Below are 26,898 nucleotides of genomic sequence, written 5' to 3'. Positions count from 1 at the left end.
TGTTAAAAGTCCCCTGACCCAAAAATCTTTTCAATACGTACATGCAAACTACCCCTAGGAGCTTCTGGAAATCCGGAAATAAAATGTATGTGGGGTCGGTTGGGAACTGGGCAGCTTCGGAGGATATTGAATCGATTTCCATGCACACTCCACAGCTGCACGGTAAGGGAAGCATTAAGTTATACGACTTTTCTTACATTCACATTCGGTGATTGGGGAATGGACGTCGTTGGGATAAGCGGTCCATCCCGGGATCATAACAAGTCTCATTTCCTGGCAAGCGAATCACTGGCGAGAAAAAAGGGATGTTTTAGAACGTGTCAAGAGCGGCAGGGTTTGTTGAGTGGGTGTGTTTTTCGGGACTAACGGCTCAATTTTCTCAGCTCGTCTAGTTCTACTGAAAGGTAGTCGTTAAATTTTGTTCTGATTTAGATTGTTCTGTTCTGGAATATGCCACGGTGGTTTAACTATTGATACTTATTATTCTGTCTTCTCGTTACAGCTTCGATACTCGTGGACCTCACGTCAACTCACCTTCTCATTGGAAGGATGTCGCCATCCTTGAAGATCGTGCCAACTTCAAAACGACACGGGAGCAGAGCCGGGCGATGCTGGTCATCAGTCCTGTTCAGGTTAGTAAAACCATCTGATTCTTTAAGTTGAATGTGACTCTATGATGTTAGAAAATTGGTCGATTCATTCAAGTTAGAAATCCTGAGCACATCCAGGACACTTTTTCAGAAACAGTAGAAAAGCTTACTTTCTTCACATTCTCACTCACAGCAAAAAAAACCCCAAAAATCACTGAAATCTTTTTTCCCGTGCAACGACATTTTCGATTGCAAAATTTAATTTCGTACTATTACCGTTTCACAATTTGTGTGAAGAATCAATCAGCAACGGAAATGCTGCTAACTTTCGAAATAGCCCAATATTTGTTCTCCATTTTCTGCCCCACGTGCAGCCACCGCTTGCCGAACGCTTGCGGTCCAGTTGCTGCTGTATGCTCACAGCTTTCGCCATTCTGCCACGAAACCTGCCACTCAATCACTTCAAGCGTCAGTGATTTTTATTCATCTCAGCGTTACACCACCAGAAGATTCTGTCGCCGATACCGAACCGAACTGTTGAATTGAAATTCCAGCTCAACACACCATCCCCACTTCCCAGAAGAAATGCCTCCCAGGAAATGACTGTATCGTTTGGAAGGAGAAAAAGGAAAATATGTAAAATCTCATAGAAAAACGACAGGAATTAAAATGACCAAGCGGCTGAGGAGAATGACAGGAAAAGTGATAGAAAGAGAGGGCTTAAAGCAGATTGAAATTTGCATTCTGCTTCAGCAGGGTCAGCGTTTTTTTGTGTGTGCTTTCGATTAACAATGGCCAACGGACCACTTGTCTCTGTTGCTGCCGGAGAAGTGAAGAAGAAAAATGTGTTCTCCCTCATTGCTTCTTTGGTATTTTTATAGATCCTGCCCGATTCACCCATCGGGCTTATCAAACGAAGCAAGCAAAACGGGCACATTATTTTTGGGCAAGAAAAAAAAGAACTACCCCAAACACAACTACACGCAAACAAAAGGTCAAAAGAACAGAAGGTTTTAGCAGTTGCATGAGGTTGGGTGGGGGAAAATTATTTCGCATTTTAATCGAAATCAATTGGCTCTCATCTCATCGACGATTAATTGGTGCATCCTACGGTTGACTAGTGGCGAATGGTTTTCATGCTTTCCACCACAATCCCCACCGTACCGATGATCACACTCAACGAATGTCGATTAGAATCGCAAATCGATACGGTTCCCCATTTCGTGAAACAGATTTCCACAGCTATATTCGATTCCTTCACGACGCCAACAGTGAAGACAACCGAGCGAGCAGAAGAAAGCTTGCAGATTGAGGCGAGAGATTATTTCTTGAAATCTGCCAGCATTCTCGCCGTCCTCGCCACCCATCAAGACGAAGTTCGCCCACCGTCGATGTGTCGATGGTGAGAAACGAAAATATATTACGATCATTAGGGGAATTCCACCCGACCATGCAGAAATCTTGCTGCAGCAAGCGGATTCTGGTTGGATTAGCTTCGGCGAAACGAGATTTCAATTGCCTCCCGGGAATGGTCATTTATTTTGGTCCAATTTCGGACCCATTTGCACTTCGGTGCGATGGTGATGCTGCTCTCGCTCTGCTGATGGTTGGGCGGCAGCAGCAGCAGCAGCATAATAGCCGGGTGTGCTTTCGATTGTGTGAATAATGGAGCGCTTAAGCGTGTCGGGTATTTTTGCCCTCCCATCCAGACGTATCGATTGTGGCGGGGTTCGCAACCTTTTTGAAATTAGATTTCAGTTTAAAACAATCGCATCAACGGCTCAAGCGAAAGGGAACTGTTCCTAGGAAAGATTCCTAGGATAGAAGGTTCTGATTAGCGATAATAATCGAATTTATCAATAATGAAATAACCTCTTTGAAGCTAAATTTACTGTTTTAAACGTTAAAGTCTTTAATTTTTTAATCATCTTCAAGACCTCTTCAATAATTCTCTCCATTTTCTTCCTTCTCATTACAGAAAAAGGACGCTGGCATCTTTCGATGTCGTGTAGACTTTTTGCTATCACCGACGAAAAATAGTAACGTAAATCTAGAAGTTGTAGGTAAGTAAGCGTATCGCATTGCAATCATTCACCGGATGCACATCAAGAACTGCTTCTGTTGGTTTCTGTGCTTGGCTCAGTCATTGTAAAACACTCGTAACACATGTTGTGTCGCTCTGTATGTTCTATAAGTTTCACCGCATTTTTAATAGAACGAAAGCATTCCATAATCACTGAGCTGGTTGGTGCTATGGTTGTAAATTTATGTTTTCCTTCCTTGTGTTTGTATCGTACCACGTGTTGTTTTCCGGTTGCGGACACCACACTTTTCACAATGGCCAGTAGCAGTGGTGCAGTGGGTCGTGTCACTCGCACAGCCTGTACGAGCATTAAGCGCTGAAGTACGGAAACTCGCCAATACTCCACATTTTGCATCACAATGAGGAACACTAAACACAAAACAGCGAAAGAGGTGATTTTCTCGAAAGGTTTCTTTAAAAAAACATTCAAAGTTCGTTGCCCTTCTTACCATCGGTTCCAACGAGGAAGCGAAGCGTTTCTCACTCGAGAAAGGATTTTAATTGGGAAAACCCGTTTTGCCTAGAAACAATTGCTAGGAAACAATGCGTCACCGTCGCCCTATTCAGGATGCTCGCATTCAGCTCGCAACAATGCCCAACCTGTCCCGGGGAAATGGTTACGCGAAAGAGGTGAAATCCGTCTCAAACACTGCTGACCACAATGCGTTTCCGGCGTGACGCTTAATTGCATTTCGTGCTTTGTTTGATTCTGCTGCTGGTCTGACTACCTTTTACTGGGAACGGAGAAGAATCGTTCCTTGAATTTCATTTTAAAAATGATTTACTCTTGCCCCAACGAGCATCGCACCCCGACGACACCACTCCGAAGCAATCACACAAATAGCGTGTACAGTAATTGCATGGATACAAGCATTATGGGCGATTCTCTAGCTCTCTCTCGTTCGAAGGCAAGCACCCCAATTCCTTCCGACGGCAGCGTTAAATGATCTTTTTTAAACTCATCTGTTGAGCGAAGAGATCTTAGCGCACCACATTAACTGATACTCCCCCCTGCCATCTTAAGCCAACTCCACCCTAGTCATCATCGGCATCATCATACGGGAAAGAGGCCGTATAAGAGCCGTCATTTAACTGCCACAGCGAGAGCACACACACTCACACCCAGCTGCGGCCGGCCCGGCGCTTGTTAAGCCTTTTCGTTTCGTACCATCGGTGAGTGGTAGCAGCACATCAAACGGCTGTGTGCCGGGCTTCCGTGAGTGCGTCGCCAGTTTTTACAGCACCCCGTGCATAATCATCAATGTGTGGCTATCATCAACGAAATTGCTTTTCATCCTGCCGTGCTGGTCTACCCTCCGAAGCCAAGAGATGAATGACACCACCAAGATGGAAGCATATCTTCACTGCAGCGTGTGTGTGTGTGTGTGTCGGGGTGTGGCAGGCATTAAAAAACGAGCACTCCCGGGTGCGGGTAGTCATATCTTCACCACATCATTGGAAGCGGTGCGTGATTCGACAGCTCAAGATTTAAATTATGCAAATGCAACACATGCAGTACACTTTCGGTGATTGCAAACAATAAACCCACCAACCAACTGGAGTGGTCTGGCTCCCATCAACGTCATCATCGTTCACCTGTTGGTTAGGAGATCATTTCGAGTTTTATGTGGCACTCTTAAGCGCACTCTTAAAGCTTTAAAGTCCATACTTTTAGTGTCGTTTCGATCCGCTTTTTCCACATTTGTCTTTACGCTTGTGGCTGTTTTGTTTTTTCGGAGGAGATTTTAACACAAAACAAGCATTCTTACATATGATGAGGAGTTTAATGTCCAAACTTGTGAATTCATCTTCGCAAAATGAGTTGGTGTGATGATGTGGCTTTACCTCAGTTGAGCTTTCGTTTATAAGTAAAAATTGCCCGGAGTTCTGAAATAGTAAGAACATTTCGTTACATTCCACTCATCGTAGTAATTTGCTTAAAAGTACAAGACAAACTTACCTTTTAGCGTAAATACCTAATCGGTCCTTGGGCTGGAATAGGCATACCCGTGCTCCAAGTACCGAGGTACACTTCTGTCCCACAATAGGATTGGCCGGGTTCAGACTGTCGGTGAACAGTTTCACAGCAAACTGGTGACTACAGCGCAGTGCAATGGACAGCTCACCTAGTCCGTCCTCCTTCGCCTTGCAGGGTGCTTGTGGATGGTAACCCTCGTTCGGGAGGAAGTTTTGCGTGCCCACAAGCTTCCCGAAGCCTACCGTGTAGCGTGACGTGTAGATCACCTGTACGTACTTCGCATCGGTTTCGGCCAACCGTCGCGTCGGTCCAATATCGAAGGGATGGGAAAACAGAGGTCCTGCCGGATCCAGCGCGTAAATCGTTCCGATCCTTCCGGGCAACAGCTTTCCTGTCAGGCCGGCAATCTGACCACCCATGCTGAATCCAATCAGGGACACACTTTCCAGTGGATAGTACAGCAAGCTAATACCCTGCAGAAATCCGAACAGATAGTTGGCCACCTGCGGAGCACTCTTTCGAGCCGTAATCTGATACCCGAACTCGGCGTACGGTCTCCAGTCCAGCAGACAATAGTTGATGTTCTTCACATAGCGCAGATAGCTAGCAGTCAGCGTATTATACAAGGTGAGATTGCTACTATCCCTCCAGCCATGGATGGCGATCGTCAATGGCAGCGAGAAGTCAATCTTGTCCTTTACGTTGATATCACCAAAGAACACTTCCCGAAACCGAGGCTGCGATGTTTTCGTACAGTGCAGTCGAATGTCTCTCTGCGGCACAAGTGTTTCGAACCCGGTCGTTCGCGGTGGTGGGTCAATGAACGAATCGAAAAGTCTCGCCAACGGACCTTCCGTAAGTGTCCCGAGCACATCTTTCAAATCCGCTCCCCTGACATCGCCGACGATGCTGCAGAGGAGTGCAACGACGAAAACGACCACCTTGGCCATGCTGTAGAACGCACCTACAGCCAGGTAATACTAGCAGACGAATGAAGCTTGCGGTTGCGTTTCGCAGCTCCTTTATTACTGCAAAATTGGACGCCCAAAAGCTGCGTTTTGTTGTGGTCTCAAAACAGGGAAACTGTAGCGCTAGACACGTAGAAGTTTAAACGAACAACAAGGAACCAGCTGTTGTAACTTAGTGTATGTCGTTTGAAACAATTCTATTACCACGCCGAATCGAACACGGAACACATGGAGGTGCCTTTGTTTGCTCGCGCCAATGCTTGTGCCCTTGAAAGATGCTCTACCGACATGCAACAGAGTTTTATTCCCCAAAAATGGTCAATTTTCTATTTCCTAGACAGTCGTACAGTCGAGAAGAGATTGTTCACACCAGTGAGTGACGTTGTTTCAGTTGTGAATCCCACAAAAAAATGCTCTTGTTAGTTCAGCTGTTTTCCTCAACCGTAAGCGCTTTTCTGTGAAATGTCTTCACATAGCGGTACGGGAGTATGAGTGCGTGAGAATATTACGAATTAATTGAGAAAGATTTTCGAACGTTAGTCAAGAAGTTATGAAAAAAAATCAAAAAGTTAAATTAACAAATATTTAGTATTTGTATTTGCAAGTATTTGTGCTATACCTGTTTTTATTCTTCTTTCTGCTTCTTTGTATTAACCGCGAAATAACTCCGCCTGCCATAAATTCTTCTAATCTAGATCTTAACATAGAATCATCTTAGTTTGATAGTCAGATTCGTGAGATCGAGTCAATTCCGTACGAGATTTTATAACAAGCTCGTGACTTCATGAAACCGACACTACTTCCATCATTGGTTGCCGTCATGAATTTTATAAAATCTGTTCTAACTTAGCTGTGATGCCATTCGTTTGAAGTAGTTAGCATCGTCAAACTTACTTAAATAACAAAATAAGAACACCAAGCAATTCAATCGATTGTTTCAAATTATTTATTCATCAGTTTGCATGTCTTATGGTGATTAAATGTTCACGTTCGTCCATCGATAACGAGCTGGTTTCGGTTATGCTTCGTTTACAAGTAAAAGTTGCCAGGTTTTCTGTAAAATTCGACAAGCATTAGACTCACTTCCAAAAAGTATCATAAACCTTTTCTTACCTTTTTGAATAAATACCAAGCCGGTCCTTCGGATGGAACAAGCATACCCTTGCTCCAAGTACCGTGGTACACTTCTGTCCCACAATGAGATTAACCGGGTTCAGACTGTCGGTGAACAGTTCAACGGCATACGAATGGCTACAGTTGAGCGCCCTACTAGCTTCAACCAGATCATCGCTGTTCGGTTTGCACGGAGATTGCGGATAGAAACCCTCATTGGGTAGGAAATTTTGCGTGCCCACCAGTTGTCCGAAGCCAGCTGTGTATCGAGTTGTGTAGATCACCTGAACGTACCTCGCATCGGTACTGGCCAACCGACGCGTCGGTCCAATATCGTTTGGATAAGAAAACAAAGGACCGGCCGGATCCAGGGCGTAGATCGTTCCGATCTGTCCACGAAACAGCTTACCTGTCAGGCCGGCAATCTGACCACCCATGCTGAACCCGATCAGAGACACTTTCTGCAGTGGATAGTACAGCAATCCAATGCTCTGCAGGAATCCGAACAGATAGTTGGCCACCAGGGGAGCGCCCTGACGGGCTGCTATCTCGTACGCAAACTCGCCGTACGGTTGCCAGTCCAGCAGACAGTAGTTGGTGTTCTTCACGTACCGTAAATAATTAGCAGTAAGCACGGCGAACAGGGTGGAATTGCTACCATTCTGCCACCCATGAATAGCGATGGCTATCGGCAGTGTATAGTCGATCTTGTTCTTGACGTTTAAATCACCATAGAACACTTCCTGAAACCGAGGCTGCGATGTTTTCGTACAGTGCAGGCGGATATCTCTCTGCGGCACAAGTGTTTCGAACCCGGTCGTTCGTGGCGTTGGCACTGTGAATGAATCTAAAAACCTTCCCAACGCATCCTCTGGAAGTGATCCTAGCAATTGCCTTAAATCTAAAGCTCCTCTGACATCGCCGACGATGCTGCAGAGAAGTGCAACGACTAAAACGAGCACCTTGGCCATGCTGTAGCCCGCACCTACATCCGACTTAAGTCCAGAGACGAATGAAGAATCGTTTAGTTAGTCTCGTGTTATTATAGCCGACCGTTTGCACAGAGAACAGAGATTTATGGTTTCTGCGGAAAGGGCATTTCGTATGGAAATCGTAGAGAACAGCTGTTAAAACCGTTTTTAAACGTACCGCGAACAGTACATGACACACTAACAGGCAGCTTTGTTTACTCAACCTATTCTCGTGACTTTGAAGAAGTAACAAACTGAAGCTTACGAAAGCGGACTACCTACTTCACTTTGAAATTTGTACAGTGAACTCAGTGACTGACACAAATAGTAACCTTCGTTCCAAGATCACTCAACAAAGTTGTGACAAATGGGAAACAATGCAATGCAATCAACAAAGAGTAAGGTTTAAGGCATGTTTAAATAAAAACCGCATACTACTCATCTCCACTCAATCCTTCTTTAAACATTAAATAAAAGAAGCTTTAAGTCGTATAGTCCAACAACGTGTCAGATAACCAAAAGAAAACAATTAGGGTCACTATTTTACAACACTCTGCATAATGTGTGTCCTTCGCCTAATAATCTACCGGATCGAAAAGGATACTGCATGACGCAGCTTTATGGCGGTGATTAGGGATGATCGGCATTTGCTTACCAGAGGCTAAGCCGTAAGACACATTTACAACCATTCATCCTACACGCTCGCTAGCGGTTGCTCTACACTATCTCGCCCATCAACCTGTCCCATCTCAACCAGCTCAGTGACTCGCTGCTTACATGTGCTCCCAGCTCGCCGGGTGGGCTAAACGTTTGCCCAATTACCTAAACGTTCTAGTGTCAATTTTGATCTCGTTTCCGCTCATCTAACGATTTTCGGCTTTTTTCTTATCGTCCCTTTCTCTCTCTCTCTTTCTCCCTTTTCAGTACCGCCCGATGTACCGAAGATTCATAATGAAGCTGGAGTCGTGCTTCCATCCCACGCCGGACCCTACGAGGAGGGTGGCGATTTGGTGCTGATATGCGTCGTCACTGGTGGTATGTATCTGGGTGACTTTTTCACAATTTTTCAACCCAACCTGCCCGACGCAGGATGAGGATCGGTGCCCGGTAGTAAAAACTTGTTTTTTTCCCGGATTTCTCCAACTGTCGCTAACTGTTTTGTTCGGAAAGGTCACTACGGAAGTTCCAGCTCGAATACAGGGTGTAGAATAAATTTCGCTCAGTGTGCGGCGTACGGCGACAGGGAAATGGAAGGTCACTTACACCGAAAACCTTCTACGGAGAGGAGAACAAAATGTTGAAAACGTGTTTTTTGCGTCCAAGTTGTTGTTTTCCTTCCGTTTATATCACCGTTGTTTGTGTGCAGCCTCACCGGACGGAACCCTGGCACGCCACGATCTGCGTTACATAGTTTCCAGTTGTTTGAGGAGAGAAATGTAAATAGGTTGCCTTCCGTGTTTTGCCGAGCGTGACAGTCACCCGTGACAGTGTGGGGTTTGCCGTACCGTGGGTAAAGGTGTACAATGTGAACGCAAGCGTGGACAATGGTGGCAACCGAAAGCATAACCTTAACCCTTATCATTCAACGAATTTTAATTCTCGACAGCATATTTTACTTTCCTTTCGCATGTCGTCTCTCAGTCAACTTGTGCCACATGGCGTTCTGTGGGATTTGTCTTACAGCGGTGTGTGCGAAAGGGCAGATACACAGAAAGCTCGTCCCGTAGACATGGGTGGGTGGGAAGAATTGTTTTTATTTTCACTTAAAATATGTACACAATGTTTACTGGAATGCTTGCCTTCTGGAAATATTTGTTTCGAGACGAAACGATTTTTGCTTCGAGAGTGGCCCTTTTTTTCGCTTTACCTTTCGCAGAATTGCTGGCTGGAGATTTGATAAACAAAAAGTGTACAGTTTTCCATTCAGCATCCTTGCACCAGAAGGCGATGGAATATGTTAATTTTTTTTTCTAGCTCCATTCGGTTGTCTACGCTTAGACTAATTCATTTACATTTTGCATGGTTCAGACACCAAACCGTGGCTGGGCCTTTCACATGTAGCATGTTTTATTTATGTTGAGCCTTATTTGTATATTCTACTGCTCTGAAATAAACAATAAAACTACTTTAAATTTGCGTTCACATCCACCTTCCGCAAAAACCTTTGTTTTGTCCGTTTTGACCGGCCTTAAATACATCAAACCGTTTAAAAAATATATTTTCAAAGGAGCAAACATTTCGAAAAAGCAACAAAATACAACCAAATCTTCCCCAAATTTTTGAGGAACTTACCCACCCAACAGCTCACAGCAATCAAGTTCTGCTGGATCGAGCTATCTTTTATCACATAATAAATAAAAATCATCTGCCTCTCATCGTCGAGGGAAACGATCTAAACTAATTGACGTACTCGTTTCGTTTCGCAAACGCGCTGAGAACCTTTCAAGCGCCATTTAAATGGGATTAAATCACCCCAAAGTGCTACCTGTACAGCAGCCCATCACAGCCGACACCCAAGCCCCCCCCCCCCCCCCACCCTAAAATGGCAGCAGGCCATTTTATGGAAAATCCCGTGTGGACACTCGGGTCCCGTCCGCCTGTGACGATCGATCCAAACGGCAACGCCAAGTGTTCGAGTGTTTGCCCACCGCTTGAGCGCTAAAGACAGTTAATTAATTTTTCCACTCGGGCTATCCATACCGCCGCTGGCTGCGGTGGCTTTGCGAATCGATTCAAGCCACTGCATTCTGGCATGCGCCAGTGCGCAAGCATTTTCCATGTTTGCTGTCCCATTTTCCACGCGACCTTGATCCTACCCGCCGGAACCAGTCTAAATTGAATCGAAAGCCATGGTAAGCCAGATAGGGGGCTGTGGAAAGAAGTAACGCACTGCAGTAGCTGGCTGTGAGCCGAGGAGATGGCGGCCACTTCAATTGGTTAGGGTCCACTGGCACCCAGATGAGGCCGTTTGGTGAACGGCCCAACCAAACTGTTATGGTGTTGGTCATTAGCATTATGTCAGCTGGCTGGCAGGAAGCGCCGGCTCGCTTAAGGCCTGTTTCTCAGACACTTCGGTACTTTTGCGACACGTCGTTTCGATCGCGAAGCACAAACGACAAAAGGAAACAACAGGAAAGGAGCACACATAATTACATCTTCGTTTGTTTGTGCCGTCCCTATTTATTCACCCACCGGGAGCAGTTTGCGCGTTTTTGCCTTGTGGTTCGGTGGTGAGGGTTGTAGGAACATTAGCGCGTGCATTATAAATTTCCATCGCTTTCATTGTGCTGCGTAATGAGATTTTTGGAAGTATCATTTTAATTTATCTTACCATAACTTTCTGCGAATAATTTTTAACACTGTGCGATAATGTCACACTGGTTCTTAGGAATTGAATAAAAAGGATTCAGTATCTATTTTCTTTAGTTTTAAGATTCGTAAATAAGGCTTGGTTGAACATGTTTAAACTTCCACCCTTAGTTTTTCAGGCTATTTACCGAAAATGCCTCACAAAACTGATTCTGTATACTGATTGTTCGATTGTAGCAGATGCTCCAAACAATTAAACGTAACTGTCAGAAAAACGCACTCCAGACATAAGCAAATCTTCGATCTTAACCCTTTAATCTTAAGGACATTTCCTTCTCTTCATCAGCCTTGATGAGTTTTTATAGCATAGAAAAAACATAAAAAGACACTCCATTGCAACATTGTCTTCATTACACTGACACAATAAGTTTCATCAGCAGCAACAGCAGCTACAACAACAGGCTTCTTATACTTTGTCTTTAACCGTCCAGAAGCAACAAAGCATCAAGTCGCACCTTTACACTACACTGCTGCAGTGTACGCGTTTCGCGCTAAAATTACCCCATTTCGCTTGATGAAGTCAACTGTGCGCTCGATGGCGAAAATTGAAACAACTTCAAACATAAAAACGTCACATAAAACAAAGCACAAAACAAAACACCAGCAGCAAAAGCAGAACCAACGAAAATGAATGAATTTCGTTGCTGAGGACAGCAAAAAAACAGGAGGCTTGCTCGTGCGCCCAAACTCATGAAAACGAATTCAATTAGTATCTAATGACGGCTTACATCTTTAATGGCTGATTAATTAAGCGATTAGTACGGGTAAGCGACGTTGCTCCATGTTCACGCAGCGTTCCTTCTGCGGAGCAGCTCAATCGCTCGGTTTAAGAATCGCTGCAGCACGATGCTGGCAGCACCAGCTTTTAATCGCGTCTACTTTAGTGCTGATGGCTCGTAGGGTTAAATGAATCGATTCATTCAAGCACAAACCACCGCCCGTCGGTGGCCCCGTTCCCTGGCGCAACCGGGTTTGATTAGACTTTTGGCAAAGGGAACGGAAACGGGAAAACGGCAGAAGCAAAAATTGAATTGTCTATCGACGAAAACAGCCCGCTGCTGTACGACGCCAGCGTCCCTTTTGGGGAAAAGGTGTTTGTGCCCATCATCGAAGCAAGTCACACTGCGGATAAACCCATTACAGGAGCGAGCCAGAGACAGAGAGAGAGCGAGAGATAGAGAGCGATTGGCAGTACGGAATCGATTTTTGATTTACCCTTTCGGAGGCAAACATTTCCTTCAATGGAGCAAAATTGAACGAATTATTGAAGCTCACTTGGGTCGCCCCGGTGGGAATGGCTACCAAGCGGTGGGATCGCAATCGATCGGATAACGAAGTAAAATGCTACTTAAAGGAAATGCTGAAAGGGTACAGAAAATAAGTATTGCACACCTTAAATCATGGAAAATGTAGAGTGAAAGGGTAGATTTTCAGAAATCAAATACTGTACACTTTACATTCCGTTCGCTTGCCAACTTCAAATAGCGATCAAATATCCTAACACCTTTCAACAGCTCAAGCAAACGGAACGTGCGAAACAAACGAAGGGACTGAAAATTGTTCCAGTAAAAAGGTTCTTCCTGTTTCATGGTGCTTCAAGAATACTTTTTTTTTTACACAAACATTCCGCCTGCCTGCTGTCTCTCGAACGGTATATCGATGGTAGTTTTGTTACATTGTTGTTCACCGAACGACCCATAGCGCTACCTGTGCACAACCCCCGGGCTAAAGTGTATAATGTTACACGGTAAGTTCTCTTAAGCGCTAGGGCAAAACATCCAAACGCCATGGGCCAAAGGACGGTATGCAAGGTTCGCACAGGTCAGCTTTCTACTGCGGATGCCAACAATAAACACCGCAGACTACCCTAGGCTCAAGGCCAGGCTAGGGTGAACTTTATCGTACTGGTATGCTTTTCGATATTAAATATGAATTTTTATAGCACAGAACAGAACAAAAACGAACAATGAAAAGTGCTGGAAAACTTTAGATTTGGTTTGTTGAAACACGATGACCATCCTGGAATGTAGGAAGCAACATTTAATGAACCAAGCCTCCTCTTTAAAGACAATGCCTATTGTTTGCTAGAAATTTCATGTCGAAATTATTAAAACAAAGAATTTAAAGATTTTAACTTAACGTCAAGGTCGAATGATCTCGTTTCAAAAATAAATTGTAAATAATAGTAAAATGATAATTAAAAAGTACAAGCAAAAAGAAAAAGTTACAGAATACTATTAAATTTAAAGAAAATACAGAAACTTTAAGAACAGCTTTGAAAAAAATCAATACAAACTCTTCTTCTTCGTTGGCACTACAACCCCGAGAGGTCTGCCATTTCTGGCTTTCTGTGACTTGATTTTACACGTAGCAAAGAAATCAGTCCTGCGTACGGGAGGAACCTTTCAGTTTGGATTTGAGCCCCGATCCTTCCGTATGAAGACCGAGCGCTGTTGATGGCTCGGCCAAACATCAATGATTATTTCTTCCCATTTCTTCCATTTCTCACATTGAATGTTGTATATATTATTCTCACAGAACGTCTTTTAATAATGTACCACTACTTGTCATGGCAATGGCCACTAAAGGATAAATTTCCCGCTGCGATAATATGTAGCTGCTGAACGCAACAGTATCTTACAGCAATGTCATTGTCATAGGCATTTCAGCATGTTGTGCTTGTTCCACATCGACCCTACATGATGGATGGACTCAACATGATCAAAGGAGACAAATACAAGCCCGTTCAGATAATAATAACTCAAACACAAAGGCTCTTAGCTTGAATTGAGATAGCGTACGTATGAACTACTGGGCGTCTCCATCGATGGGACACGAAAAAACAACAACAATACGGTAGCAATCAGGTCAGAGAGTAATTAATCTTCTCTTAATGTCGCCCATTACAGCGTTTGAATTTATCGTAATCTTTTCCTCTCTGATAAGATTATGGGTTTTGAGAGTAGCGAGAAGAAGAAGCTGTATAAAAAAGAATCTCAAAGAAAATGTCTATTAATCCACTTTATTAAAGTGCTAGATTTGGGCTTCAAACCTCAAAAAATATGTTTTAGTATGATTTAGTTTATACTTCAGAATATTCATTAAACTGGAAAAATATATAAAACCGTGCCGTAAAACCGTTCTGTTCGCACCACTGTTCTAACGTTATGCATCTTTTCTCTCATGCCTTGTCTGCAAAAGTCATTAGAACATCACCAGCTAGAGAAATCATGTATGCAGTATCTCTCCAGTGTTCTCCACTAGTTTTTCCCCCTAAAATCATTCTACTCTAACGGCAGGAAACGGCAACAGAGCACAAAATAATATCCTCTATCGTTCTATACCTAGGGCCACATTATGGTCAACGCTAGCATTGACCGTGTGGATCACATTGCTCCCAGCAAAACATACACAAAAACACGGTACGGCAGAGAAAGATTGAGTGAAACCGAAACGATGTCGAGCCAGAAAGGTGAACGGGACGATGCGTACGACCGACAGTGTAATGTCACCACGATAATTAAGATTAAATGATGCATGATGAGTTGGAGGATGGTCGAGGGTCGGCCACACCAGAGAGCACGACCGAATGGGAAAGAAAACCTCCGAAAGGAGCAGTGTCTGCGAGATGGAAAAAGAAAACAGAAAAATGCGTTCAATGAGTGAATGGTGATGGTGAATGGAAAGATTACTCGAAGGGCCGGTTCCGAAAACCGAACACAAAAGGCAGACACTGGTGTGCGTTGGAAGCGCCAGTCCGGACACTGGCAGTCATTTTACGATTTAATTAATTTCGCCTCATTCATTTTCGCTCCGATGTGAAAATGTTCGTTTACCCATCCAATTCCGGTGGGACTGTGCGGTTCGTGCGTGCGGGACGACAAGGAAATGGACATCGGGAAAATGAGGACCTGCATGGAATGGAAATCATTAGAGGATACGATGTGGAAAAGATTTCTCATCCTTCTGCTGCTGGTGCTCTTCCTAGCACGGACAGGGATAGTGGAAGATTGTGTCGTGTTCGGTCTTTAAGAAAGTGTCCGTTCATTGTAAGGGGGTGGGAAGTTTGAGGCTACCGTTGGTTTTTTCCCGGGTCGAGGGAACCCGGTGAACTTTGAAAGTATTTCCGATCCCTGCCGAATGATCTCCCGTCCCGTCTGTAACGGTTCAGTGGATGGGCTTGGGCTTCAGATTTCACGCCAATAAGAAGATCTTAATTGAAGATTGGAACTGTTTGCGGAAGTTAAGTGCCTGAACGGATGTCTAATAGAAACTGCTACACCACCTCCACGCTCACCTCACCACAGTGAAGCCGCAGCGGTTTGCGTGGGAATCGCGATATAGAATTGAGCGATATTTTTAATAACATGCCGCGCTCTGATGGTGGTGGAAAATGAAGAGATTAATTTTCTTTTCAGCTGAAATGAAACCGATTTCCCGCAACTTGTTTTCACTGCGCCCCTCAGTGCGATTGACCATACGGATACGTTCCTTCCGGCAAACAACAAGCGCATAAAAGTCGCTTAGGATATTATTTTCTTATTGCGACATAAATATTTCCCGAGGCCTCCCGCCACAATTTATGGTGCCGCTTCATACGGCATACAAACATTCGAAGGACCGTTCCAGCATATTTTCGGGAATATTTGCATAAAAAATCGCAGCCAAAGGCAATCGAAATCGATTGAACTGAGTAAAATTCCGCAACAATCCGCCATACACGGGAATGTTTGCCCTCCCCGTCCGTGTGCGGTGAAGCCTGTTGGAAACAATTTTCATCGATTTTCCATGATTTTTTATAAGCAACACGGTGGAACAGGGCACGAACGGTAGGTCACAAACACATACCGTCTGTCTGTTTATGGTGGCTGAATATGTGTGCGTATCGGAGGTACGGAGGTCTCGTTCGACTTTCCTCAGTCGACTTGATTCCCCCCGGCTGTGATGCTTGTTTCGCCTGGAAGGGATCGCCTAGAACCGCAGCATGATGATTGAGCGCGAACCAAAAGCCAAGAATGCCATTGCCATAAAATGTTTTAACGAAACACGGGCGAGAGGCAGGCGAAAGCCTTTGGCTTGCTATCCTTCCAAAAAAGAAAACGGCAAGCTCACAACCCCAACCGGACCGAAGAAACGTGCCGTGTGAAAGGTCAGTCCGACCATATTCGATACGTTGCTGTATGTTGCGAATGGCTACGGGGGAATAAACTCGGCTGTTCTTCTTTCGATCCAGCCCGACCAGGCGAGAGTCTTAAATTGCTGAACCTTCTGAAGGTTCTTGAGCAAAAGAATAAAATGAAGAGAGAAAAGAAGAGTAAGAGGGCACGCGAGTAAAGGAATTCAATACGCTTTCCTTGGGTGTACTACTACACCCTTAGGTGATCAATAAAAATTGGCCTCCTTCCTTTGTTCTTTCTCTCTCTTTTTTTTAAATGCGACGATTCTTTGCTGACCAATGCGGACTTTGGAAGAACGCTTGGCGAAACCTCAAACGTCTCACACTCCTAGGGGACCAGTAAAATGGATGAAATAGAAACCGACCAAAAAATCGGCCGAAGCCACACAGTGTCGGCTTTGCGTCTATTACCCTGATGGTAAGATGAGGTCAGCCTTACATTGCTTTTCACTTGGCGCTTTCACTGCTGGCTCTTTCTCCCACGAGGTGCCCTTTTGTTTCCATCGTGGGTTTTCTTTGCCGTGTGTTTTTTTTTCGGGTTTCCTCTTGCTTCGCCAATTCTCGCCGACACCTTGCGCGCCTTGCTTGCCGTCGGTATCGTCGGAGCGCACCGGAAGCACAGCTTTACTACCACCACCGACCAACGAAACCCAATAAATGTGGGTCCGATACATAAAACTGTGAACTTTAACACGCAATCAATTTTGTTTACAATATTTCTTCATTCAATTACTGGTGGTCATCCCAACGAGGGTCGTGGGAACTGGAAATGTAGTCTGGAAGTGGACGTAACGAAACGAGAGGTTGAGTTCTCGTTTCTTGGATTCAGTTTTTTAAGACGAACCACTTGCCAAAAAATAAATCTTTCAGACAATCATTCTCCGTTGAAGTAGCCTTATCGTTTGTAAACAGATTGACGTTTGATTTAAAGTTCTACTGAACGAGGGCAAGCAAGTTGTTCATCGACAGCTTTAAAACAACTCCAATTCTCTCCCCCAAACCAGTAGCCATGTCAAGGACTGACCGTAAATTACCCTATTTATCAAGCGATCCGATCCATCGCTACAGAACACTAAATTTCCTCAGGGATGTGTGTGACCCTGTCATGGCGCTTAACGATTCGTCACTGAGCAGCATACATACTAGACTGTGATGCACGCCTGTGTCTAACAATCGCTAACCTATACGATCGACCCGACCACACGTGTGTCAATTCCCAGCTCTCATCAGCCAAAGTTCATCAGGGGAGAAAAGTCAAGCCACACTCTAAGAACATCCCATCCACTCACAATGTGTCGGAAGATATTGCGCTCCCTCGTTCCCACTAGACGCCGTTCTACCGTCAGTTCGTGACACCTGTTCCACCGTTCGGTGCGGTTTGCTCCATTCGAGTGACTTTTCGTAGAAGTATACATTTCAATAAACATGATCGAATAAATAAGCCTCCAGAATATCTACCCTCTTCGGTCCCTGGTAACGTTGGCACCAAACATACATAATACCAGTTTCACGATCCCGAGCACGCGTTCTACCACCATACGTGCGGATTGCCTACCATGCAGGCACAATATACTGCCGTTGTCTAGTATTTTGGTGCTCTTTGGCTTTTTTCATCGGCAGCCGCAACAACCAGGGATGAGAAAAGAATAGTCTTTGCCGATAAAAATGGTCTCTCCATTTTTCCTCCAGTGGGAAAATTGTGAGGTTAAAGGTGAATGTTTTACGCTTCGTTTGACAGTTGTCGCTCTTCGAAAGCTTACAGAAACATGAATTTGATAGATGTGATTATTTTTATTCCTTTTAAGCTTGTAACAAAAAAATTTAATGCATGAAATTTCCAGTAAAATCTGTTCTGAAAACTTGAGATTAAATTGTAACATATTTATGCTAAAACCCCTTTTTCTAGCAAACGCTAAATTTTGAACCTAACAGTCAATACTCTTTGAACAATTCGAAACAACACGCATTTTCAAAGGCTCTACTAAGCTTTCCATGAAATTGCAAACCACGGAGCAGTTACTCGAACCTCAATAAATCTAAATTCTTAAGAATACAACCTGTTAATATGAATTATTCGCCTGATGCTTGTTGCGTCAAGCACGATAATCTAATTGGTTCCGATTTTACGGCCAACCATATTTCGCACACCCCGTCTTCCGGCATCGTTCCCTCTGGTGGAAAGCTCTCCCCACTAAATGGCTCAAACCAGAGCATGAGATTGTTGCCATGAAGCCGACAATTTTGCGTTTTCCGGCGGCAACCACCGAAGCGGAACAAATTATGGTGTCATTAGCGCTTGGCCCGTTCGTCCGTTCGATTCGAGGCTACTCGTGCTGTGTTCCGTGGTGTAATTGATTTAATGATAACGTTTTTGGTAAATATTTAAGCTATTCCGTCGGTAGTGATCTAATCTGTTCCAGCTGTTCCACTTTGATTCGATGCTGAGAATAGTATACGGGGCACGAATAGAATTCAACGTATTAAAAGATCAAGAATTTTATTCCAAACTTGCAGGAAGTTTGCATTTAATGATGTTATTGGCATAAACATAATTTTTTCTGTACTTTCTTTCATTTATTACTCTGTAGGCAATCCAACACCAAAGATTACCTGGTCCAGCAATGGCAAGACGTTGCCGAGTGCAATGATCGATTATGCACACGAATCGACGCTTAGCAGTCGACTCGTGGTGAGAAATCTGTCCCGTGCCCACCAGCACAGCGTGTACAGCTGTCAGGCGAGTAACTTCTACCGGCGAAACGTGACCGCCAACGTGACGATAGAGTTGCGATGTAAGTAGATTCTTCATTTCTGCAACGTAGTTAAGAAAGCAACAAATGTTCGTTAATATCCATTTTCTTTCAGTACGACCTTTAACAGTGGAGATCGTGAATGGTAGCAGTCCACTGTCGGCCGATCGACGCTACATCGTGCAGTGTATTTCGGTGGGTTCAAGGCCTCCAGCAAAAATCACTTGGTGGATGGGTGGCGTGCAGCTGACGGCAACAAATCAAACGGTAGGTATAATCGGGATCCCCTATTAAACTTTCTGTTTCATGAAATACATATCTAATGTACGTACGTCATCTTAAACCTGGAAAAATCCTTAATTCTAATTTTTGAAACTTTATATCAAATTCAATCCAATTTTCATACTTCCTGACGATAGCGGAACATTATGCATTAAACATTCTTCCATTGAATATCTCTTCTAACATCCTGTCATATCATTTCAATTTAAAATAAAATTCCTAAAAAACTCTTCACCGTTGGATGTGAAATTGCTTACCGAGTGTGTTGCGCCTCATATCAGCTTATCACCGTTCGTGCAAGCTGGAGCACCTTCGTCAAACTTAACTTTTTAACCTAAATCCCTCCCAGCTGGGTGCGATGTAATGGTACTGTTATTGTTATTCGCACTCTCACGCCAGCTGGTGTGCTAATTTTGCCTTCCCCAGCCAACGATTTCACACTTCCGTGTTCGTGGCACAACTCGTTTGTGTGGGGCGAACCTTTTTACTTTGTTCCTTTTTTTCTAACACTCACTCACACATACGATCGTTAGCCTTATCCTTTTGGCCGCCATAGAATCAAATGCTCAAATTCGGGTGATTTTCAAAGCAGTGAGCCAGAACAGAAAAGCAGCCCAGAAAACAACCACTATTAATGGAGTCGTGAGTGAATTGGGCTCCAGCGGCATTCAGACACTTCTGTGCCTGGGAATGGTGTAAGTGCAGCACACGTTTCACTAGAGGGAAACCCCACGAACGGTAAACAGGGATTTTCTTTCCTTTCCAAACCCAAAAGGGCGTTAGGCAGTGCAGATAGGCACCGTTCAAAATAGGATACGGGTGCACGGTGCCGCGCCCGGGTTCGGGTGCTTCTTCCGGTTCTTGGTTCGCCGATCCATTAGGGAAACGATTTGTACCCAATTGATGGTAACGAGAAGCTAACCGTGCGATTTTGGTGTGGTACCCATTTGCTGCTTCACTTTCATCCAAAAGTTGCAGCCACCATTTCGGAACCGTTTCTTTAATGGTTATGGGTCAGGGGATGCTCAGCTGCTTCGGCATATGTCAGCGCATGGGATGAGCTAACAGGTTTTCAAGAGTCCCTTTTTTCTAAAACGTAAAACCATAATCGGTTGATTGAGCCGTTTACTTGCATTTAATTTGCCCAAACTGAGTATATCCCTTAATAAGGGAAAAGCGAAACAAGTACCTCATTTTCAAATCGAATTTAAAAACGATCCAAAATGGAGTTGTAATGCTCCGGCGCTCCGTTACAGAGGCAACAAAAAATGCGCCACAATGTGCTTTTTTGTTACGTTTGGGTGCGCACAGCGGAAAAAAGGGTGAAAAACATTCTTTTATCATGAATAAATCACTTGTTACATCATTCATAAGCCTGTGTCAGTCCGTTCAGCCGCCCCCCATTCGTTGACGAGCCCTTTTTGTGAACCGCAATGCAGTGGAGCTTGGAAAGCAAAAAAAAGCTGCCCTTACTACACACAACTCCTCCCAACGGATAAGTAATGAAAAATCTTCATCTTTGTTTCCGAGAGTTTTCGCCAAAGCATCCCAACAATGGGTTGGGATTTGGTCAGCATTGCTATCATTCTTCGGTGCTTCACCAGAATCCTTTTAGGAGAATTTAATTTATGGCGTCCATTTTTCCCAAGCCGACGGTCCCATTGCCCCTGGAGGGAGAGGTAGCAGCAGGAGTGGAAAACTGACCATTGGGCGCAAGAAAGGGGGCAAAAAACGCTACAACACATCACGTGGCTGGTGTGTACTGGACTGGACTGGAAGAAAAAATAGCGCAACAGCGCTACCAGACTGTACCAGGGATGCCACGGCATAATGTAGGCGATATTCATTACGAGGAAAAATGAAAGGATTATTAAAATTATCCCTCCTACAAAGTCACTGTCATGTAGATTGTGACGAAATTTGCATCATCTTTTCCAAGCGAAAATGGTGCTTATTTTTTAGTATTTTGTTTTTTTCCCGGCTCATCCTATTATATTTCTTCTCGGAACTGTGTCTCTCTACCACACGCTAAATAAAGGGACGGATCCATGTCAAAGGATTCGTCCACAAGGCAACAACAACAAAAATCACTACATCACTACAATGTTTCAAATTTATCCTCATCAAGCAACAAAAATGGCTGTTTTGTGTGCCTTTTATTTTTCTTCACTAAGCTGTTGCTTGTATTATCAGTTCGTCGGGGGCCTCATCCATCCTACAGTTTGCCTTAGGTGATCTTAAATAGTACTTCAGTTCTTTGGTTTACAATACTGAACTTGATCACATATTAAAACTATTGATTTGAACATTATGCGGAGTTCACTATTCCTTAGACAATCATTAGAATAGCTGTAAAATTTCAACATCCAACATCCACAATGTTTTCGGACTTGAACTCACCATTTTAAATAAACTGTTACGATCGATATAACAGCTGAAGAATATTTTATAACACAACGTCAGGCTCGGTTTTTATGCAAGCAGCTAGAAGATAAGCAAGAGTTTTTTTGAAAATGTTTATGCTTTCGAACTCCGCAATGTTGATGCCATTCGAATGCTCAGTGCGTGGACTGGTAAGCCTTGTAAGATTTACTCGGTTTCCTAAAACGTAGACATTTTCCTGGTGTGAATGTACCAGACTCAACTTATTTGCTTTAATGCTCCATTCTCTAATATGTTTTACCATTTTGCCTGTCTCAAGTTTTATGTAGCACCAAAACAAGAAAACAACATCAACGAACCTTCGTTTCAGCTTTATACTTCCCTCTATAACAGTCTCCATTTATCTTCTGTCTTCATTAAAGATACATACATTTTTCGACCGGCACAAACACAAAAAAAGTCCGAAATTTATCCACATTATCCTTCCAGCGCCAGATTCATGTACCGGTACCGCGCACCGCGTGTTTATTGTCCGGAAGGGATAATTACTCACCTGTATTGCTTCATCATAACCTGGGGAAGGAATTTTTTGTCTTGCTACCCGTAACACAAAAAGAACTGCGAAATCCTTTTTGGCTGGCCTCTACTGCGCACGAATAATGAGTTGCTTTGTAGCGGGTCGTCTTCTCTTCATCATCATCCTCAGGGATGCGGCCCGGGATTGTTCCCAATCCCCATTTACGCCAACACGCCAAAAAAAAACAGACCCTCATTTACATTTTCATTCACTAATCTTTCTTACGGGAAGGTACATTTTTGTGTAGCTCGGGTTTTCGATTTGTATGTGTGTGTGTGTGTGTGTTCTCCACGAAAATGATTTTCTCGTTTCTATTTCCTTTCATTCACGATTCGTTTTTCCCTTTTTTCTCGCTCTCTTTTCCGGCTTCTTCCAGACGTCCGAGGATGGAAACAGTACACTAGCGTCGCTCAGCTTCACGCCGACCCGCGAAGACCATGGCAAAACGTTGATCTGCCGGGCGACGAACGAGCTGGTGAAACGGGGGACCAAGGAGACTTCGATGAAATTAAACGTCTTCTGTAAGTAACCTGTACCGTCTCGTAACATCATCCATTCACTTACCGCATCCATCCGCATACCGACCCGTAAGTGCGTTATCCTTATCACCCTGAACGGACAGCAAAACGTCACGATTTCACGTCACGGAGTCGGTTTGTCCGTAGGCCAGGCTTTCCACACCAACCGGATTCGTAGCCGTTTTGCAAATGCAAATGAATCGTTTAATTTAACGTTTTATCAGCACTGTCGTGACCTTCTGATTTTTCATTTACGTTTAATTTCGGTTTAAGCAAAGCGACAACAAGCAGAGGAAAAAAAGATACGCACCCAAAAACCGGAACCGTGGAGCCTGATAAAGGCCATACGGTAAAATGAGATTAAAGCAAAATCTCTTGCCCTATCTCCGGAATAAAATGGAACGAAATAGGCCTTTTTAGAAGCCGGGTGAAAAAAAAGCTCACTTTCCGGTCCAAGCGATAAGAAAGAACGCTCGGAAAAGGCAACCGGACGCAAATTCGCTAAACGGACAATTTATTCTGGACAATTGTCACCTGCCCGATGCTTCTGCTGTGTCGCTTGTGAGAAACCAAACACAGCTAAATGTCATGCGGTCCGGTCTGGCCGGGAAATTCCATATCCAGAAGCCCCCAGAACGCTTACTCATCGTGTTTTCTTCTCGATTCACTTTTTTGTGAGAAGTAAGCAACACATCAACAGTATGATGAAAAAACCCCCGATGAACTTCTTTAGCCAAACACCTAAAGAAACCTTCCGAGAAATTTGGCCTCACACACCCATTTACAGCGAGGTCATCAAGCAACAACAAAAAAACCAACAACAGTCCCAGGATCCTGTCCTATCTGGTGTGTGAGACCGAAAAGTCGGGCGGAGCATACGGTCGACGATTTGGGGATCCAATTTTGCGTCTACACTCCAGGAAAAAGTATTGTTCTTTTCGTGCTAGGCAAACATTCGCTCACTTCACTTATTTACATTGGTCACCGGGATCAAAAGAATCCCCAAAGTCCCCCCGCTTTCGACTGCGTTCAATGGTTGTGTTTAATAGGACAGCAGCACCCAACGGGCAGCGAGCGTTGTAGTGTAGCTGGGAGTTCTGTTTGTGTGTGCCAAAATGAGACAGAAGCGCCAGCGGAGCGAGAATGAAGCGACGTTGCTATCGAATAAATTAAAAGGGTTTTCCAAATGGGTAAACAGTCAAGGGACCAGAAACAAAAAAGGGCCACCATCGACCCATTCCCACCGTTGAGCCCCGTGAGGATAGTAGAACGTGAAACTTGGAGTCATAGTGAAAACTGCAACGGTTGACTTGTTTTTAAGGGGCTTGAAATGGCTCGTTTACAGGTCGGAAAACTCTGCCCACAAACCTCCCGGTGAACGAGGCGCAGGATCGAACTGTTACACCGAAAAACCATGACCCGTTTTTCTGCGGTAAATGACTTTTCCAGCCCCGTGCCCACAAACCATCCATGCTGTCTCCACGGTGGATCCGATAAAAACACGATCGAAACCACAAACTTAACCAAACTAAAACCGAACCGGATGAAAAGGGGGTGCCGACACAGTTGGAACAGTGGGTTTGGGGTGAAAGTTTTTCCCCCTTGAACCCTACACTTATGTTACAGGTTCCGGGAACCTAATCAATGTTGCCCGTTTTCGGTGGAAGAATAATTTAGAAGCGAGGGCGATGACAATGAATCCATCACCTTGATGATGGCTGCCGGCTGCTAGGTAATCCGTGGCAAATCGCGATATAGTGTTACAAAGCTGGGTCCTGCTGTCTGCTACCCGGTTTTGTTGTACCTTGTTGTGGTTTAGCGCCAACGCTGGAAAGATACGCTGTTTTGTTGACACCAAAGCACCGACATAGTTCACCAAACCGGTCGCTCACCGGGTACCAAGCATCTGAAATCACACAAAATCATTTAATCAATCTTACCATTTTCTCGCGAAAACAATCACTCGGGCACATCCATTTGCCATCCAGCTAGCGGTGAACTATGGTGAGTGAAATAGAGAACTAGGGTTTGGGTTTGCTATCTACCGCGGAAAGATTATCTTCTAATGAACGCTAGCAAGATAGCAGTTGCTGTGTTGATTGGTGGTGCGAAAGTTATCCGGACAAAGTTTGATGGAAAAAGTCTAGCGGATATCAGCTAACTTTTACTTCTATCCTATTGTAAGAGAACTAGGTAAAAACCTTGAAACAAAAATATTGGTGTTCTGCTAGTTTAAGAACGTGTTAAGGAGTTTTGACGAAAAATATTACCATGAAAACTTAAAAAGGGAGCATTTTAACTTCAATCGAAAGACTTGTAAAGTTCTTCGAACCGATGAAGATGATACTTACTTACGATACTGTTTATTATTCTCGTTAGGCTTAAGTTATAAGAGCTTTACTTATAGCATTCCAAGAAATATCTCAAGATTCTAGAGTAATTACCATGGATAAGCACTTATAACGACTGCTACACTTTGTCCGATGACCTATACCCGTAATGAATAGCTGTCCATCATAATTAATCCTCCTTCTTCTTTTTTACCCACCAGTATGATTAAGAAAAACACATAGATTGCTTCCTGTACACGATATATTTGTCATTGCTGTACAAAATTAGTCCACCAGTAGACATTTTTCCCCCAAAGTATGAAACATGAAAAACATTTCCATACCAGAAAACCGGATAAATTACGTGACAACACGATAAGACTCCGCACGGTTATGACCGTAAAGGGGATTAAAATTATCCCACCAGAGGTGAAAGTTTCCTCCGAAAATTTACCCAACGGCATAGCACAGGCGTATTTATGTATTCATATTCTACGCCGTTGAGAATCGTATTCCCTCCGTTGCGTATTATCGCTCTGCCCATGTACGTATACACCATATATGGCGTTGATCCATCATTTCATTATCACGTCATACATATCACGAATGCACACACACACACACCTTCACACCGACGAGGGATAAACATCGAGACGGAAGGGATAAAATGGGTGCGCTAGTCTCTAGCTGTAGACTCCCCTTCGAATTGTGACGCTTTTCGCACCTCGCATGCTGGCAGTCATTAAAATTAAATCGGATTTCATTAGATTTATACGATCCCAGACTCATTATGAATGTGTTCCGGTGTGTATGAAGCCGGCAGCCCGAATCCAACAGCGAACGGAACGAACCAGCGCCTCATCAATGGCAGCGATGAAAGCTGGGCAGACATCTCGCTATGCCGACACAGCGCGCCTCTAAATACGCCAGTTCCTTCCGGCTAAACCCGTGTACGTCGGGTGTCCTCCCAGTACCAGTCGCTGGTGTACAGGGCACATTTTGGCACTGCCACTACGAATTGGAGCAAAGCAAGCGGAAGAAAAAATTAACCATAAGGGCTTCCCTGTTCCACGGCGAATGTGTTTATGCATTTTTTGTTGTTGCTTCTGTCGGTGTTTTTTGTTTTCGGATTCTCTTCCTTGTATGTATGCGTATGCGCTCGCTCACTACTCGTCGGCAAAGTACACTTTTTACGGGCAAATCATTTGCATCTGGGGAAATTAAGATAGCGTTACAGCTTCTAAATGGTTTATTTAAAAATGATTTGTACCTGGGACCGACCGATGGTGGTGGGCGCGACACACACACCGGACGGGTGATAAGCACTGTGGGTTTGAAGTTCTACTACATTGTTGTTGTCCTTCGCGTACCTACGCGTTTGTGAAATGTTGTTTTTTGTTTTCAATCTACGGCGCGCTCGTGCTGTAATGCCAACATCCAAGGCCGCAGTGCCGTTCCTTTGCCAGTGGGAGAAATGCTTTTCGCCCGGCTAAATTGTCGCATCGGGGAATTCCTTTGGTAGTAAAGTTGTTTTTCGGTACATTTTGTGGGGATGTATTTTTTCCCCTTTGGTGGGAGCGAGCGAGTTTGCATCCCAAGCCGTGGGAGCTAAAACGAAAAGCTTCACTTAAACAAAACAGGAACCATTCCCAAACACACACACACACACACACACACACACACACACACACACACACACACACTACACAACGGCTTAGGTACGAGTACACCACCAGAGAATGTTCCTTTTTCTTGACAGCCTTCAGAGAACGCTTGGCCGGTCGCATTATGGTGGTACAGTTTGTAACGCT

The 26,898-nt window shown here is 44.2% G+C and overlaps 3 protein-coding genes across 4 annotated transcripts in view; 1 reads left to right on the top strand and 2 right to left on the bottom strand.

Moving 5' to 3' along the window:
- LOC118503688 (hemicentin-1) overlaps positions 1-26,898 on the top strand; it is a 182,481-nt gene that overhangs the window by 72,252 nt on the left and 83,331 nt on the right. For both annotated transcript variants that reach the window (XM_036037231.1, XM_036037230.1), the window contains exons 4-9: positions 503-632; positions 2,569-2,653; positions 8,628-8,738; positions 18,837-19,040; positions 19,114-19,265; positions 22,616-22,760. In XM_036037231.1, coding sequence (XP_035893124.1) covers positions 503-632; positions 2,569-2,653; positions 8,628-8,738; positions 18,837-19,040; positions 19,114-19,265; positions 22,616-22,760 — 827 coding nt within the window. The remainder of the gene's footprint in view (positions 1-502; positions 633-2,568; positions 2,654-8,627; positions 8,739-18,836; positions 19,041-19,113; positions 19,266-22,615; positions 22,761-26,898) is intronic.
- LOC118503690 (lipase member H-like) lies at positions 4,439-5,673 on the bottom strand. The gene is made up of 2 exons (XM_036037233.1): positions 4,634-5,673; positions 4,439-4,560 (listed from the first exon to the last, which is right to left on the bottom strand). The coding sequence occupies exons 1-2, from the start codon at positions 5,599-5,601 to the stop codon at positions 4,536-4,538; spliced, it is 993 nt and encodes a 330-aa protein (XP_035893126.1). The 5' UTR covers positions 5,602-5,673; the 3' UTR covers positions 4,439-4,535.
- On the bottom strand, positions 6,560-7,727 carry LOC118503689 (lipase member H-like). The gene is made up of 2 exons (XM_036037232.1): positions 6,733-7,727; positions 6,560-6,673 (listed from the first exon to the last, which is right to left on the bottom strand). Exons 1-2 carry the CDS (start codon positions 7,701-7,703, stop codon positions 6,649-6,651), a joined length of 996 nt encoding a protein of 331 aa, XP_035893125.1. The 5' UTR covers positions 7,704-7,727; the 3' UTR covers positions 6,560-6,648.

This window comes from Anopheles stephensi, chromosome 2 (assembly GCF_013141755.1).
Source record: "Anopheles stephensi strain Indian chromosome 2, UCI_ANSTEP_V1.0, whole genome shotgun sequence".
Lineage (NCBI taxonomy): Eukaryota > Metazoa > Arthropoda > Insecta > Diptera > Culicidae > Anopheles > Anopheles stephensi.
Note: the sequence above shows the minus strand (reverse complement) of the source record. Positions and strands in the feature narration are given on the sequence as shown.